Genomic DNA, 18,923 nt, shown 5'->3' on the forward strand with positions numbered 1-18,923 from the left:
TTGCTTAAGATGCAGCCGCCACACACACAGTATTGTTGAAAAAGAGACTGGACCTGGAACACGTCCACAGCCATCACCAAACTAGCACCAGACTTACCCAGTTGACATCCCCGCCTCCTGACCAACAGGCTGCCTCATACATATACATTAAAGTACATGTTGAACTGATACACCATCGTAAACCATTTGCAGCTGTTACACTGAAATCAAATGGCGATTGTCATTAAAAAATGAATCCATCATCTGGCTTCTATCAGGCGAGTTTCCCCACTGATTAAAATGCTCACATGGTAGCAGTCAAGTATTAGAAAGCTTTAACAGCCTTACTGTCTCGATATGAAATGGTTCTTGAACCTTTCGTCATCACAGTTAGCAGACTGTTACTTCCACAGTGGTCTGCTGTCACATTCATTTATTTTTAGCTTTTTTAGTCCGTTTGTAAAATCCTTGATGAACTCTGCTTCAGGTCGATGAGTTATGTTTTTTTTTATTTCTGCTAACTAAAATAATGGAAGGTTGTATCATTGTCGAAGGTGTGGCAGATGTGTTGTGTTATACATGTCCTTTCTTTCCTCTTGGGTGTTGTGCCTTATTTAATCTGTACCTACTGTAGTTGTCTGTGAGAGAAAGTGATGTTTTTAATTCAGTAAAAAGGATGAACATTCCCCCTAATAAAGTGTTTCACTCATCCACATGGCTGATGCACAGTTTGTGGTGGCTGAATGAGGTACAGACGAACCTGGCGGTGCCTCTTACTGTAAACTGTAACATTTTCAGTAACAGATTATTTTACTTTAGGCTACTTTATCCAACTACTTTTTGAGTCTGGAACGTGTAAGTATGAATTTCTTATCTTAAATTCTCTTATCGATCCGATTCTTTATCGATTCCTGATAAATTGTTGGGTGGAATGATTACATACAGGCAAAGCTCCACATAAAATTATTTTCACCACTAACTGAAAAACGTTCCTGAAGTAAGTGTAAACCGCCCAAAAATCTAAATGTGTCTGTTTTACTTTTTTTTATTGTCGTCTGTTGTGGTTATTTGCATAAAAACATCACATTCATATTTAAAATATTTGCATTAGTCGTTTTAAGTATTCGTCGTATGTATTATATGTTACTTGTGTGTGTCTGATAGCACCCCTATGTAGTACAAATGAAAGTAAAAACTGTGTTCCATTGAAAGAGGGACGACAGACCAAAGGTGACCTGACCACAGGAAGCAGGACAAGAAGATGGAAGTCTGTCATCAAAGCAAAGTCTTTTCTTAGTTTGACAAGCAAGCATAAACTTAGACTATGTATTTTTAATATTGACAGTATGTTGTTCTATTTAAAATTATTTTCTAAATATTTAAGTTCATAAATAAATAGTTTTGGCATCCCTGGCCGAGTGGGGCTATCCATGTGACTGACAGTGGGGTTTAATTCTGGTACATCAGATTAACATCTTTTTGTTTCGCTGTGTAAGATGGCATCCTCTACGTGTGTGCGTGAGTAAAGGACAAGGCAAGCGAGTTAAAAGAATGCCCTATTTGGATCAAAATATTCCTGCAAATGCAGTGACTAAGTACATGTTACAAAACAAAATGTTTTATTAAAGTTAACAATTCTTTTATAAATATGGCAGCCTATTATCAAATAGCCTAATCTATAATCTCTAAAAGACAACTGTGGTTTGTGATATATTTTCATGAATAAAACCATTTCAATTTCCTCCATGATTTTTTTCAAGAGTCACATGCAGCTTATCCTTACTTTCCCCCCTTCCAATTTGAACACAGATGTGTTTATCACAGTGTAGCATTCTCAGAGAATGAAATATGGTTTGTCCCCCTCAGGTTTAGTATTGCCACGCTTTTTAGCATTTCTTTTCCTCCAAGCCGTGGCTCTGGTCCCAAACAAACTGAAACTTGATACAGCATTGCCATGATGTCATCGAAAAGGATTGAGAAAAGGACCTGTTAGCCCCAGAGACATGCGATTCTAAGGAATCAGATAGGAACTGGTCCTCTAATCCCAGTCGGACATTTGGGACCTCACAGTACACGCTGCCATATCACTGTCTGTATGAGAGAAATAAAGTTTCAAACCATTTTCTAAAATGTTTCTGGAGAAATAAGCCACCATAGGCACTACACATTTTCAGCATTGTTTATAAATATAATTTATTAATTGTCTTAAAAATTCTTTCTTACACTTTGTACAGAAAACAGTTAGAGGAAATAGAGAGGCAAGCATTCAGCAAGATTGAGCAAGATTCATGAAGCGTGCCAGAATTAGCAAAAGTGGACCATCACTACCCCACACTAACCAAATCAAATCACCCCTGATAGTAAAATAAAAATGCACTTACAAGCACAGCTCTAGTTATAAACTGCTATCATGATAACCAATGCCAAATTTGCATAGTAGACACTGCTTTTACAAAAAAAAGAAAGAAACATACGAACTAGTATCTAACTGCACTGCTCTTTTTATATTCTCAAATTTGCCAAATATAGCTGACAGTACACAACTGTACATATTGTGGATACAAAATATTTTGTACATACTTTGATATCTTAACACTACTTTCTTCATTTTCACATCAAGAAGGATCCCCCTCTGGAGGTCTAACGTTTGCCACCCTCATATGAAAATTTAAAAATGAAATCTCCCCTTCCCAGTCTACCCAGTAACAAACAGTCTGTCCTGCTGGTAAACTGTAGACTCAACATGCCAAGGATCACATTTTAGTTACACTGTAACCTGTAACTTACATTTCTCAACAAATCTTCTACTTGCACACGTTTCATCAGTTATAACTGGATTTCGTATTCGGCATTTGCGTTGATAAGAAATGTTGTATGAATGAGACACGGTCGTGAACTTTGGGTTGATATTTTGTTCTGAAACATACTGAATTGATGACTTGATGTATTAGGCTTTAATCCTCAAAAATGATAGAAATCTATGGTTACATTTGAAAACATACAAAACATCCACTCCGTCACGTGACCATTCACCTTTTCTAATTTCGTTAATAAGGCTGTCCGAAATGAAAAGATTCATCATTTTGAGGCCTGCATGACTTAACTGGTTTTACACCGATACAAGAGGTCAGATTTGTTTACTCTCATATTCATAGGAAATCAATATGTCAAATTATTGTCTCAAAGTGTGTCAAGCAAGGCGACAACTGTCCTGAAGAGGTAAAGGTCTGACCTTTTGTACCGGTTTGAACTTCGCCTTTGCCTCCTCGGTATCTCCTGCATACCTGATGTTACGTTTCATATGGCGTCTCTCCAGAGTTCGGAGCAGAAATATCTTAACTCCAGATTTTCAATATTTCACATGTATTCCCTTTGAACTGAAAGTTAATTTTGTCCTCTACATGGTGAATAGAGTTCCTGTCCCCAGGGGCATCTGACAGATATTCAAAAGTCACTAATAAGGCTGTATCTCCTCCCTCAAAGAGTTTCACCTCTTAGTCAGACACTGTTGACCCGTGTCTACGCATTCATTACAAAGCCAGCCCTGATTCACAATATGTTCTGTAAAACACAAATATATTACACGTACATACAGTAGGCTCCTTAAGTTGGTTTCTTGAGATTCAGCTCCAAATTGCAACTTTTTTAACAAATACACCACGAGTTGGAATGTGAGTTGCTGACAGAACATTGTTTTCGAGAAAGGGCAACTAACTGATATGTTACATACAGTTCACACCTATAAACACATAAATATGGCAAGGAAAATAATGTCAACGTAAATAACACAAAAATGACCACTGAACAAAAATAGTATGATATGAAAAGGTCATTAGAATGAACATGATAATAATGTATTTACACATTTCAGACAATCAAAAAATGTAAATGCTGTTCTTCTCCAAAAGCCACTGGATGGTGCTAGTGACCATGATCAAGTCATGGTGGTGGCCACAATTTAAATCACATGTGGCCTGACGGCAGATCCTGTGACGAGAACAAAAATATTGTCAGAAATATATATTTGTAAGCTATATATATTTTAGTAAATTAAAATATGATTGATAAAATCAGTATATTGCGTACATTTAGCGGTAATGAATGATATCAGCTGTATTTAACTCACTTTCACATAATACTATGGTAGTTTGTGTGTTACTGTATTTAAAAACACTAGTGTTTTATCTTTTATTTCATCCCTTTTTGCTTCCTTTCAGTTTTCTCTGAGTTGGACCTAGTCCAGAAACAAGCCGTGGCAGTCTAGTCTATCAGAGACACTCCTGGAGAGTTGAGGTTGTGGTTAACCAAATGTGCTCGCCATGGCTGGAATTCCCCACCCTGCGTCTGCACTAAACTACTCCTCTTGAGGGAGGAAGGGAGCAGCAGCAGCACAAGTTAACACTTGATTGTAATTAAGGAATGCATTTGTTGCTTGAGGATCCTGGTGAACGCACCAACAAAGTGTTTTCGCTGTTTTCTTCAATTTACCTGAACGGAAATATACAATAAACAAAAAAAGTGTAAATGCTGATTCCAATAAAAAAAAAAACATGAAAATATACTATGTATGAGAGAGAATAGTGAATAGAGTGAAAAGTCCTGTTTGGACTCTTGAATGTACCTCTAAACGGACACTGGCACTGTCATATATCATATATCTTTGGACTTTTGGGACATCTTTTGTAAGAAAACTAGAGGCACAAGTTAAAGGCAAGTGGACAGCAAGTTCAGTTGTCTTTGACTTCGTACTTCTCGACTTCCTGCGACTCAAAATCCACATGCATGTTGGAGGAAAGCCACAAACTCGATACTTAATATGAAGACCAGTTGAAACATCACTTATGACGTCAGCTAAAAAGGGGAAACCTGTGGTCTTGGTCTTATTTCTGGTCAGGACCCTTGATTGACAGTCAATGTGTAGCAAATGCTGTTAGCGGGAAGCGATCCACACATTTGGACAGCAGAATACATAGAGCTTTCCCTAGGAAACGATATAAAGACAAGCAACTGTACTAGCAAGAGAAGTACAGCCAAGGCTCGCTAGTGAGGGAACCCTTCTGTATCTCCCCTCTCTCATAATCTGTTTTCCATCCTGTGCGTACTGATGATCACCTGCAGCTTCTCCCATCAGTTTAAGTTTACGTTGTAATCAGCTTACCCTCTCCCTTAGTTTACTCTGGTCTGACTAAAGAGTCTCGTCTCTGACTCACATCCTCTTTTTCCTCACTCTCACTTTTCTTCGTTTGTAATCCGTTTAGCTTCCCTCCCTTCGTGACTCTGTTCCAGAGAGGTTGTCAAGGTCAGTACCTCTGCTGCTTCTTTTCTCTGCTTCTCTTTGTTCAGTATGAAGTAACAACAAGAAAACAACGCGCATTACACCAGATGTGTGTTTTGTTTTGTCTGCTCCTGATCGATTGTATTTGTGTTGTGGGTCGGCCTGCGTCTCCTTCGGTCACACGGCAAAACGTAGCTCTAATAAACACACAAAGATACACACATAGTTTGGAGCACCGGCTCGAGCGTTTCTCGTCTGACACCACGTAGGCATGATGACCATGGCATTTAACCGACGCTCAATCACCATGGCGACAACTTTCTTTTTCATCAACCGTAGATAATTTGCTCGTAATCGTCTCCAGAGTTCCGTCATGGTCACGGTAATCGCTTCAGCAGTGTTCCGTTGTCATGGAGGCGAGGCTACCGTCATGGCGGCCCATCTCTTCCAGCACCGCGGCCAGTTCATTGAGGTCTCCGTCCGGGAAGTGCTGGACCTCCCAGAGATCCAGGATCACACCGGTCGGAGTGGACTTGGTGGCAAAGTAGTTCAGGTACCTGGAGACGTCAAGTAGAGCAGAGAGACGAAATATATCAAATATATGGCAATTATCTTACGACAAAACTTTTTATATAATGATCTCATCCTGTCAGCGCTAACTCACTGAGAGAGACAATGTTCTGGTCCTGGAGCTTCGTCAGGCATCACACAACAACCTTTTACTAAAGCCATTATACTATATCAATAATTAAAAAAGGCCATTGAATACAAATGTAATTTAATAACATGTATTCAATATTAATTAAATAACAATACAATAATATATATATTATTACATATATATCTCTCTCTTTAATTATATATATATATATATTACACTATTCTGATCAATTTAAAGTGATCCCTTTCAATTATTATTAATTAGAAATTAAATGTAATGACCATTGGTGAATTTTATCTGACTTATAATAAATAAATAATGGAGCACTTTTTACTAAATAAATGTGACAGGTGAATACGTTTTAGACAATGTGCTATCATGTACAGTATGTTCAATTTAAAAAATGTGTAATGATATCAAATAAGAATCAGAATCAGCGTTATTGGCCACGTGTGTTTACACATACATGGAATTTGCCTCCGGTTTCACGGAGCTGTCATTGTACATATATACAAAATAAGAATTGTATATCAAACAGATGTATTCTGAAGTTGCATTAGTCCACAGGGACAACAGGGATCATAGGAACAGTAAATGCTAAAGCTGTAGACAGTCAAGTACACAACGGCTGAAGAGGAAAAGTCTGACGCTGAGCCATCTGTGACAAAGATCTCAATGCTGCCTTAAAGTGAAAAAGCCATCAGATTCGTGTCCTTTGGGGATAAAAAGGAGACTCTGTGTTCCTCTGTAAATCCTGTGATTGTACTGTGGGCACACTCTGGTACTGTTTAAACACAACCAGAGAAAGAACGTCTCTCTCTACTCCCACAGTTTGTTTTCCTCCTCTCACATTTCCAAGAAGCTATTTTCATAACTTTCTTTATTACTTTGTTTCTTTGTTTCTCACTTCAGTCTCAGCCTCCATCTACCTGCAGTATGTGATTTAGGTGTATGCCACTGTTAAGTGAACTCAATGGCTGAGATCCACCTTTTTATCTCTCTGTCAGAGAGTGTGTGTGTGTGTGTGTGTGTGTGTGTGTGTGTGTGTGTGTGTGTGTGTGTGTGTGTTTGTGCGGGTTTCCACATTTTTGTCATTCACAAATATATGTTTGTTCATGTTTGTACAGCTCATGTTTTACTGTTATGTGGGGAGAGATGGCTGTGACGGGAAGGAACGAGTCATACTTTGAACTCAAACAGACATGACCATGGCAGTTACACCCGCAGAGAGGATAACATATGTTATGTCCATGTTATCATGCTCCCTTTGAAGAGTTGCTTTTTGCGGAAATGTGGTCGAAAACAATCATTTGGCTAGCTGTCCATCTTTTACCAATGCTCTCCAATTTGTAGATGCCCACACCATCATGAGCTGGCTGCCTGTTGGGACAATGATGTGCATGTGTGCCCAATTATCCTCTGACTAGCTGCTGGTAAATGAGTCAGATGTAAAAGCCAATTGCATCTTTACTATCTATGTGCATGGGAGTTTACTCAAACTCCACAGGGGTGCAGGTTTAAAGTAATGAAGTGTGTTGAAATCGAGTGGGCAGATTTGTTCTGCACTTTTGTTTCGAGCAGCTATTCTCCCTATGCTCTAAGCTTTAGAGTACACATGATTACACTATTGTTTTAAATATATATAAGAAAAGAAGATTAGTCACATACAATTACTGTATGGTTATGTCTCTTGTATCTTTTAGTCCTAATGGACTAAAACAGGTCATTTAATAGGATTAATAAGATGAAGATGATTTTCTGATTGTATGATATTCAAAACAAAGCAAAATGCATGAGGAGAGGAGATAGAAGAAAGACATGATACTGTGAGTGTGTGTGTGTGTGTGTGTGTGTGTGTGTGTGTGTGTGTGTGTGTGTGTGTGTGTGTGTGTATGTGTGTGTCACCTGTCAAGGTTGAGCTTGTGTGCCAGCATCCTCCAGTCGTTGCCTCTGGTCTGTGGAGCGTCCAGACTGCCACACAGCTTCTGTCTGATGGATAAAGGAATGCGGAAGGCATTGGGTCCCACTAAGGTTGTGATGTTACTGGCTGGGTCCATCAAGGACGTGTCAATGCACTGGAGCTCCTAGAAAGTGTGGAGAGACCAAAATAAACTGGTCAATTGTTGGTTCAAGGAAAAGCATTACTAGTTACAGTAACTTTTTGAAAAGTTTAACTCATGGAGAAATGTCTCTGTATATTCATGTGTACAGTGTAGCTTCTTCAGTAGAGAGAACAGAGAAAATCTATTGGCACAATACTACAAAACCTTAAAAATGAAATATATGGATGTGGTATGTGGTAACATTGGCAAAGAAAACTTCAAATAGGTATTTATCTCAGTCCTTCTGGCAGGGATTCTGCTCATCTCTCTGCAGCTTGCTTTTGGCGTGAACAATTATAAATAAGTCTACTAATTAATACAAGAGTAAAGCAAATGTAAAGATCTGCTTCCAAGCACTCTCTCTCTCTCTCTCTCTCTCTCTCTCTCTCTCTCTCTGTCTCGATGTCGCTCTCTGTCTCTTTCGAAACCTTCATCCCATTAATCTGCCACTCCTGGGCTGAAAGGAAGCAGCGGCCTAATGAATGTGGCTTGGCAGAAGGAAACAACAACTGCCACGGTGGATGTGAATGATTACTATTTACTGTGTCTACTTAGCCCCAATTTACAGCAGAAGGCTCTCTGCTGCTGGAAATTGAATGATTGATGAAAAGGGACATCTTTGTTTCTCTGATGAAATAATAAATGCTCTAAACCTGTTTAACTTTTTATTGTTCAACTTGCAGGATGCTGCCGGCAGGTTGGTCGAGTGTCTTACAGCGTTTTATATAACGTATGACAACGACAAGACGCTATTCGGCCATACTTGCCAAAATATCCAATGTGATTATTGCATTGTAAGACTAGTTATGAACTATTTAAACATATTTAATGTTGTGACAAAACTGTCGTTGCCCAAATAGAGGCTCTACTTTTCTCTGTTACTTGTTACAAAGCCACAGCTCTGCCCCACATAAGGCTGTGTCTTTTTTTCACAATGAAGTAAGTAGAGGATCCCATGAGGAAGTGTCGGAAAGAATGCAGGAAAGGCATTTCAACAATACTTTCTTTCACTGTGTGATTAGGCAGTCCTTATACACACAAAGACACATTGTCTTCAACTGGATCTACACTTTTCCTTTTCATTTTAAAGTTCATAATATGTGCAACCCTCTCTGCTGCTGCAGCTGTTCCTCCAGATGCAGTAAAAAAACAACGTACATGGTTAAACAAGGGTTAAAACGTTATAAAGTGCAACACTGTCACCCATGAACAGCATGGGAGAATTCAAAGCACTGACATTCCAAAAGAACAGACTGACCTTCGACTAAAACCGTTCCCTCACGGACACGGATACACACACACACACACACAAACGTTCAGTGATTTTGTGGTTACATGGACTCACAAAATCAAAGACGAGTTATTCCACTCGTGTTATGTGACCTCCAACCCCAGTATGAATGATTGAACAGAGTCACAGAACTATAGCAGGAGCTCTGACTGTCTGACCGGTGGAGGGAAAACTTACTGACTTTATAGGATCTTATGTACGGGAATGGAGAAGTAGAAGAAGCAGCCTCTTTATTGCCCGTGTGACTGTGTTAATCTTTTTTTCCGTATGTTCTCTCTCCCCTCAGTCTGTCCCAGGCCAGTGAGTTAAAGTGGACTTCTGCAGTTTTCTTGTGTCCACAGCCAATAAACAGTGTGTCCATTTTGCTGTGTGCTTTCTGGATTTCTAGAAACATACCTCCTCTAATATGTTGCTGAGCTGAAAGATCTGTCCTTCCCCTTCCACCTGCCGCACACACAGTTTGCAGCTGATCTCTGAGGTGGCGGGGCTCAGTCTCTCCAGGGTAAAGGTACAGTGAAGAGTTCTCTGACTGCCACTCCACACCTGGTAGAATGGGATCTCCTGGAAAAAGCATACATAATATATCGTAAAAGTTGGGTTATACGCCGCTACTACCTTTGGTCATTGTCCCCATTTGCACCCCGCTGTAGCCAGCTGGCACTCCTGCTAGTTCCGCGCTAACTTCTGCTAGCTCTCCGCTAGCTCTCCGCTAGCTCCCCGACAACCACCTTGGGTAGAGGGGACTCGTACAGTAGCAGCAGCAGCGGCCAGTAGCGGCCAGTAGCGGCAGCAGCGGGGAGCTAGCAGCAGGAGCGGGCAGCTAGTAGCAGCGCTAGCTAGCACTGCTCCTAGCTTGCTACAGCGGGACACTGAGGTAGTAGCGGCGTATAACCCGACTTTTGCGGTACATGTTTTTGGAAAGCAAATTTTCAGTCAGGAACAGGATTGTTATTATCTGAATACATCTTATTGTTAATAGGAATTCATCAAACTTAATAATGTTGAATATATTTCACTCTGGACCAAAGCCTAATGCACAAAACGAAGACCAACACTGAGCCTTACCTCGTTTTGCAAACATCTACATACACAAAAAGGCTAACCATAGTTTATCCTTGGCATCAGGTAAGTAGTACTATAAACTGTGATATTTGCTGTGGGTGTGAAGATGAACTACACTGTGTGTTTATTGTAAAGGGTTCCTTCAAGTTTCATGCATGTGCACATCCCTCTCACCTGGTACTTTGCGATGAGTTTGCTCTTCCAGTGGGTGTGCGGCACATCGTGGATCGACAGTCTCAGATTATGTGTGCTGTCTTTAAAGTCCAGGGTCTTTGGCTCATCCAGAAGCTTCCCTCCCATCTGGGTCTCCATCTGAAGAACCTCCTACACAAAACCCCACAAAGAAGAAAACAATACTAAGTTAACATTTCCTCCTTTAACTTCGATGTTGCCAACTGAACCATTTATTTTTCATACAGCGTTAGAGATTGCAGAAAGCCTTTATTTATATTGCATAATACCTGCAGACAACGTTAAGTACACAGCACCAAGAAATACTTGAAACACATCAGCGTTTTCTTGGAGATATAATCACAGAGCAAAACGTAGCTCTGCTAACTGCACTCAACTGAGGAGAGGCATTAAAATGCTCAATGAAAACATTGATTAATAATGCACCACCAGTCAAAGTAGTGCTGTTGTGAGATGTGGGAAATAATATCTTTAATGTACCGTCAAACTAAATGACTTCTATTGTTTCAGAAGATGACCTCAATACATCTTCTGAAAATAATACCCGGAGAAGTAATGATTGACTCATTATTTAAGATAAGTAGCCTAGTTTTGTCTTTTCCATCATTATCTTTCTGCTCATATGACAAGACAATCATAACGTGGTCTTGTGCCCTCCCCAGTACTAATGTACTGCACTTAATGTGGATTTTAGTTTTTTGTATGTTAGATTTCCTGAGATGGGTAATGCAATCGGTTAATGTAAAGCTGATACTGCCCATTTGATGTTGTTGTCCATTTTGTGAACCAAAGGAAGCAGCATATTTTATTTTGCTGGGCTGCAGCTGTTTTAATAATATATTGCACACACAGTCCTGTGGGGATTTCTGCTCATACTTTTCAAATTGACTTCTGTATATCAAGTTAGCCCCCACCAAGAGAGTACTAAGAAAGTAGCTGTGCCCTACAGATGCATCATGGTAAATACACACATATTGATAATATCAACATACTTACAGGCTCATAAACTACACACACATTATTAAAAATAATTAAAGACACATGCACACAAACACTCCAACTTACTGATGAAAGAATAAGTTATCAGTATGACTTCTGATGCCTCAGGCAACCTTTTCAAAATAATCAATTGTTCCTTCCCATTATCTTCCTACGCGGCAGCTCGACAGTAGATATACAGCGGAGATTTCTCCTTTAAAACGCAAACCGATCAATTATACTACAGAGAGTCTCCATCATTAAAAAGTCCACCTCTGAGCTGTATTTTTAAGCTACAATTGCTTGTTTGAAATGTTAAAACTGAGGTTAGTGTGAGTGTGTACATGGCTGTGTGCCACACTGACACTTGACTTATCGTTGCATGCATAAATTACCAATGTTAATCTCCCGTATCAGATGGTCCCTCCAGTGCTTTGAATTTGTTTAAATTCTCAAGCGCCGCTATTCTGACATTGCTTGACCCTGTTTAGTTTACTGCTTCTCAGCTCACCACCAGCAAACTAGAGGTGAGAAAACCTCTCTTTGTGACTCTAGATAATCAGTCCTCTTCCAGCTATAATATATTGTAGTTCTAATGCAAATGACCAGGGAAGTGTTGAAGCATGGGTGGAGAGAGATCAAAATCCCTCAGAGGACTAAGGAACACAACAAAGCCATCAGTCAAAAATATCAAACATATCTTTCTCTCCTTCACTGTTATTCAGGACATTGGAACAACTTGGCAATTGCTCGCATCTATACAATTTAAATATACAGTTAAAACTTATACTTCATTTATGTATATGTGTGTTCATATAGGTTAATTGAAGGGAGTTAATCTCTGAAATCTCTCTAAAATAATGATTGGCTTTAATTAATTTAGTGCCAATACTGTACCTTGAGTGCATCCTGTGTGTCGTCCAGACAATAGATCCTGATATGATAGTCCAAAGTTGTGCAGGATACGGGTCCAAAAACGGCAAGTTTGAGCCTCTTGGCGGCGGCCTTGCAGATTGACTGGCCCACCAAGCAGTACGTCCCCAGTGTCTCTGTTAGGATGTGACATGCCTCCAAGTCCATTTGCACATAGCAGGGGGTGGTGAAGTTTTCCTCTCCTACCACAACCACATCCTGTAAGAATCACACACACAAAGTCACACACACACACCTTTAGACTTCCAGAGTGTCATGCTGGGCCTATGAGACTGGCATATTGTAAACTTACCATGTGAGCCTTCACTCATCTCAACTGAAGAGATATCTCAAGCTTTATTCAAGACGGACTACCTTTCAACCTTTAAAAAACAAGTCTTAGTATTTCCTAGTATTCATGATTAAGTATGTGTGAGTAGCCTGCCTATATTTTAATCATCAATTTCCCTTTACCGTCAAAGCAAACTTAACATTTCCTTTATTTGTTTCACAATAAATGAGGTGCAAATATCCACAACTTTGTGACAACATAATTTCTGTTTAAACAACACACGATCATCAGCATAGTGATGAATATGACATAACTATGTTCTTGTGCTAATATTGAAACTGTGGAAATGTTAAATATTCTCAACGCACAAATAAATGCCCGCTTTATTTGGGAACAGCCTTTATTTGTCTGTGCAGACTGCTTTTGGTGAGACCTGGGCATTATTTAAATACTGGCTTTAGTTGTGGGATTAAGCCACATTCTGCTAACGTGTCACAAGTGGACTTGCATTTGGATCCTTTCCCGCTAACGCAAACAACCTCTGAATAAACAGGCTGTGGTTTCTAACTGATGAATTCCTCTGTTGTTATAAACAGGTATTTGTCAATGCAATGCCATTACTGAAGGTGTGTACAGATGTGGTCCTATACAAATCATCGTTCAGCAGAACAAAGGCCATATGCAGATGTTGAGTTTTAATAATTTTAGACTTTATTTTAAATGTTTTAATTTTAAACTGTGTGCAACTCTTTATGTTACACAATCAGTTCCTAGATGTATGATCCACCACGTTACTGTATTCCTTTATTCTTGTTGAGACACGAAATTGAAAAGTTTCCATTAGAAAAAGAACACTTGTTTGGAGCTGCTTTGTGAATGTCCAATCCCACTGTGATAATCGGCTGGCTGTTGCTCATATAATTTCTCCAGCTGTCACAGCCAGAGTTATGGTAAATCGATATGGCTCTTTGGGTTCAGTGAAAATGTACAGCTCATTTTCATAGAAGTGCAGAATCTTCAATTAGTCTAAGTTTGCGTGTGTGTTTGTGTGGATGCAAATTTGGTGCAGCATGGATCTGTAAGTACACGCACATGTGTGATACAAAAATTGAGTTTTGTTCCAACAGATGAGGAAGCCAAATCAATACAAAGAGATAGGAAAGCAATATGGTATGAATCTGTTATTACTGGTAATCACAACTGTAGCTGCTCCCCCCTGATGTGAGGGGAATTCAATTACCTTCCCCTCCCTGTTTTGGAGAAAAGTTTCTGATGGGAAATGGATGTTCTACTGCAATAAGAGAAAAACAAATCGACTTCCTGATGAAATTCCACTTTTCATTTCTCTCGTCTTTACCCACTCTGCACTAACCCTCTCACTCTCACTTTCTCTCTCGCTTTTCTCTCTCTCTCCCTTGCTCTCTCACATACACACAAAAAAAACACACACACACACACAATCTTATGCATGGTTAATTGTGCAGAGACATTGTGTTGAGCTGTGATAAGCAACAGAAGACATGGGGTGGGGGGGGTGGGGTGGGGGGGGGGGGGGGGGGGTAGACACAGTGATGCTGCAAGACAGCCTTATCACCCACACACACACACAGATACGGAGATACACACCCGTACACACACACAGACACACACACGCGCATCATATGCAGTCACACACACACAGAAAGAGATTGCTGAGGTAGAGACTTCATGCTGAGAGACACGGTAGGAGGGAGGAGGAGATGGGTAGAAAAAAAGGAGGAATAGAAACATAAGAAGAAAGATGACAGAAGAGGAGGATGGCAGGAGCATAACAAATTGCTTCTGATAGGAGTCTTCAACCCCCTGCTTGTCTACTAGCCTGTAGGCACTTTGTGTTTACTGAATTTTCTCTCCTTTCATTTATTTTTCTCTCACTCCCTCACTGCATGTGTGTATGTGTATTGCAGGCTATTCTACTGGGAGAAGACGATAGTGTATATGTGCACACATGCTGTGTTTAGCCATACTGTGTGCATGGCTGTGTGTGTGTGATCTGGCTGTGCAGGTGTTTATTTTGTAGAAATGCATTAAATTGATTGGATTACTAAACTGCTGTATGTGTAGATATGTCTGCATCTGAATGCATCTCTTTCATCTATATTTTTGGGGGAACAAAGTGACATCTATTCTCTCTGGAGGTTAAAATTGTGGAATTCAGAAGTTGCACATTATACGTCGCTCACATGAAAACAGACCAAGCGTTGAACACTCACCTCCCACTCTCCCATGGCCAGTTGGTTCTTCAGCTGAATGAGCCAGTCTTCCTGGACGTTATCGGCACAGTGGTGGATGGTGAGGATCACTGGTCTGGTCAGCAGGGCTCCTGGAGGTCCACAACTCACCACTGGGCTCAGCACTGTCTGGATGTCCTCGACCGGGGGTCTGGAGAAGACAAATTACACCCAGGTGAGATGCTTCTTTAGAAAAGAGCGGCAGGAGGGCTGCACTGTCGGCTTGCTAATTGACGTTAGCATCAACTGCATGACGCTGTATTGATTTCACTCCTGGTCTGGTTTGTTTTTCATAATGTTTGTAACCAGTAAGTCAGGTGGGCAGTTAGTTTACAGCAAGCAAGACTATCTTTGAGTAGATGCGAATATCAGTGAATAAAAGAGCAGAGTAGCACACACATTCAATCAGAGGATGATAAGTGTAGTCAGCAGGGCTTCAGTTGGGCCTCAGCTGGAGTCCGTAGTTCACAGCTCATGAGCAGCAAATGAATGAATACAGGCTCTTCTGTTTTTTTTTTACAGTGAATTCAAGTATTGGGAGCCCAATAACTCACAAACTATACTATACTACTTGTATATTAGAGTACTGCAACAGAGTACTGCAGGCTCGTATGTGACTAAAAGTGATATACATAGTGAACTCCATCAGTATTTATTATCGATTTGTCTTTTTTCATTAGTAAATTGAAAAGTAAACAATTGTTAATAATGCAAAAAGATATGAACATATCTGTGTTTTACTGTGTAATCCATTATCTCGTCATTTTCTTCCCTCATGTAGCTGAAGATATTTATGGACTGGGAACAAAGCCCATACGGAAAGAAGACAGATTTTTTAAATTTTAGCCCACTTTGTGTCAGAGGGTAACTAATCCCGAGCAGTATTATCGATTCGGTGGATCAAGCTCATTATTGATTCATGATGGGTTCACATGGGCAGGAGAGGGTAAAAGATAGAAACAGTACAACTCAAACTGTACCAGCACCCTTTGACTTACCAAATGCAGGAGTCACCCCCTAATGAATTACAGTGCAATTGAGTTGTAATGTAATGTATCTTTGATCTTCCAGAGAAAACAGATGTTGTATTGTCTGTGCGGGAAAACGGACACCTAAGAGGTTGGATCCTAATGAACTAGAGTAGACCACAAGATTCTGGCTTTCCAACTGTTGCTGAGGCACATCAATGTAACAATGTGATTTTTGCTAGCTAGCTATTGACTGTGAGGAAGACAGAGGACAGAGAGGAGGGTTGACTCTTAGAAATACTGTAGCTCACTGCAGGGGGCCTAATTCTTATTGACTGTTATTGATCAGGGAGAGGCTAGAATGCATGGGATAGAATACATGAACCAAACTGGAACAAGTGTCCTAAAGCGAGGGTCTTGTAGAGACTGGAAAGACGTGATTCATCAAAATTATTTAAATTGTGAAGCTGAAGGCTGGCTACTGGTTGTATTTACTCAGTTTGTGGTATTGCTGTTTCTGAACATTTGGCCGCCACCCCCAATACTACCAAGGTGAATTGCATTTAGTCTGTAGTGCGAGCAGCATTACATAAGTATATAGAAATGAAGGAAAAGCAGTGTGTCCTTCCAGAAACAGTGTCCTTGTTACTTTGGATAAAGCAGGGACCTTGCAGCAAACATTTATAAATGGACCTATTCTAACTGTTTTCATTATTATTCTAAAAAGGCACACAATAAATCCAGCGCCATTGTATTGGGGAGGATGGAGAAATCTCCGACACAGATATCTGAAAACCCCCTCAAAAATAAAAAACTTCATATCACTATATGAGAGAAATGTTTGGCTGTACATATACATTTCAATTATTATATTTTTTATTGTGTGGTAAAGACACATACAAAACAAATAATCAGGGTTAATACGGAGTCTGTCCAATTAAATCATCTCTCAGTCTCTTAAATGTTAACTGTATTCAAAATATAAATATGAAGGTTCTTTTGAGTTGTGCCCCACTGTTGGCATATTTTTAAGCCAGGTCACATTAAGAAAGAATGCTGATAAATTCCCCAAATTTAAATTATTACATTTTCTATACAGCAGCTAGAATATAGCCAATGTCTCTCCCATGTCCCACAGAGACAATTACCTCAGTCATGCGCAGGGTCTGCCGGTAAAGGATTGTAGTTCATGTAACAGGATTAGAGTAATCCCAAAAATAACCACTAATCTGTTAGTTACTGTGAACAGCAATCTCTAACTGCGTATATGCTGTAAAAAGCTTGGTGTTTGTTTTTTGGATCTATGCGTGCATGAAGTAAGAAACACAAATCTGCTGTCGCACTGCAGTCAACATTAGTTTCACACATATTTGAATAATGGGGGTTATGAGCTCTACATCTCGGTAATAGCAATAATTCTTAAATTAAGAAAACATTGTTTGTAAATTCTGTGGATTACTGTACAGATTATACTGTTAAGTAGGTTATAATTAGTTCATGTGGAAAAATAAATCCCTTATAATCTTCTTAACTTTAATTCTCATCCTAATATAGGAAATCTGTGTTATTAACTGACCTCTGCTGAATGAGTCACCAAAAGAATGTGTGCATTGATGCACTACACACTATAAATACTAATGATTCATCCACCGCTGTGGATCCTAAGCCAATGTCACACTGTGGAAGCCTCCCTCCCCACGCAACCGTACAAACAGGTCTGAGAAGCTGGCGCCCAGGAGAGAGATGGAGAAGTGTAGGAAAAGAAAAACAAAGAAACAAAAAGATCACAGAGGGCGATGCAGAGATGAGGAGCAACACGGCAGCAACGGGGAACCACAGAGCCACATAAAAGTCACAGAGAGGAAAAGTGAGAGAAAGAGAGAGACAAAACTTACCTCAAGCTGTCCTTCCTGTGCACAGTCACATACATCTCGTACACCCTGCCCTGAGGAACAGCACCCGCTGGAACCAACAAACTCACACCTGCAGGTGGGAGGACAGGGGAAGCGGGATGGATTGAGGCAAAAATAATGAGATTCATCACTGGGTTTATTCATTTCACTATGCACAACTGAATTATTTAATGTTCAACCCATTATCACTTTATCATTTTGATTAATTATTGAATAATCCTTTTTAAAGGCAACCCCATGTAAAACTTTCTCTTGAATGTATCATCAAGTAAGTTGTGCTGTGATGTTTTATAGCTTCTGAGAGCTGCTTCCTATCACCAAGTTCCATTAGTAATTAGTTCTGTCTGCCCACTGCTTTTAAGTCCTAATATAAGTATCCTTTAAAAATAGGTAGCTGGAAAACATTCTCACTATCAATATCAGTTAGCGTAATGTATTATCATGTGTTCATGTAATCAACAAAATAAAGAAATTTGCCCCCTTTGCATCTTTCCATTGACTTTGTGTCACCACCTCTAAAAGTTGCCTCTGAATGCACAGAGAGACGTCACTGCTGGGCACCGCATCCTCATGAGACAGTGACCAGATTAATGATGGGCTGTTAAGTGTGAGTAGAAGGCTCACCAGAGTTGGGGACAATGAGGTGTCCTCCCTGGTTGTTGAAGGATCCATGAGCGGTACAGGAAGGGTCTCGTGTTCGGGCCAAGCTCTGGTTGCGAAGGTTCATGGTGTCGCTGTTATCCAACAGAGACTGAGTTACCTAGGAGTCAAAGGACAGCAGTCAGAATGATATTCGTAACAAGACCATTACAAAACAGACATGCAGCAGAGACTGGATGAACTGAGCGTCTGGTATTGAATGGTAAATAAAACATACTGCTGAATTAATGTCTGGTTCAGCTGAGCAATACAGTTATCAAAAAGCAGAGAGACATTCATTCACCTTAGAAATCTAACTTTTTTTAAATTAACATTAATGCTATTTTACCTCTGTGAATGTGAAATAACAGGTGACATTTTTTGTAATA

General features: G+C 39.9%; 1 protein-coding gene across 1 annotated transcript in view; it reads right to left on the minus strand.

The window, feature by feature from the left end:
• Positions 1-5,645: 5,645 nt before the first annotated feature.
• LOC306740211 (netrin receptor UNC5C-like) overlaps positions 5,646-18,923 on the minus strand; it is a gene marked incomplete at both ends in the record, with an annotated part of 178,941 nt that continues 165,663 nt past the window's right edge. The window contains 8 exons of the mRNA XM_079222313.1: positions 5,646-5,811; positions 7,821-7,999; positions 9,705-9,869; positions 10,545-10,694; positions 12,438-12,671; positions 14,997-15,165; positions 17,878-17,965; positions 18,520-18,655. Of these exons, the coding sequence (XP_079078439.1) occupies positions 5,646-5,811; positions 7,821-7,999; positions 9,705-9,869; positions 10,545-10,694; positions 12,438-12,671; positions 14,997-15,165; positions 17,878-17,965; positions 18,520-18,655 (1,287 nt within the window). The remainder of the gene's footprint in view (positions 5,812-7,820; positions 8,000-9,704; positions 9,870-10,544; positions 10,695-12,437; positions 12,672-14,996; positions 15,166-17,877; positions 17,966-18,519; positions 18,656-18,923) is intronic.

Source organism: Taurulus bubalis, assembly GCF_910589615.1.
Source record: "Taurulus bubalis genome assembly, chromosome: 8".
In the NCBI taxonomy this organism is placed as follows: Eukaryota; Metazoa; Chordata; class Actinopteri; order Perciformes; family Cottidae; genus Taurulus; species Taurulus bubalis.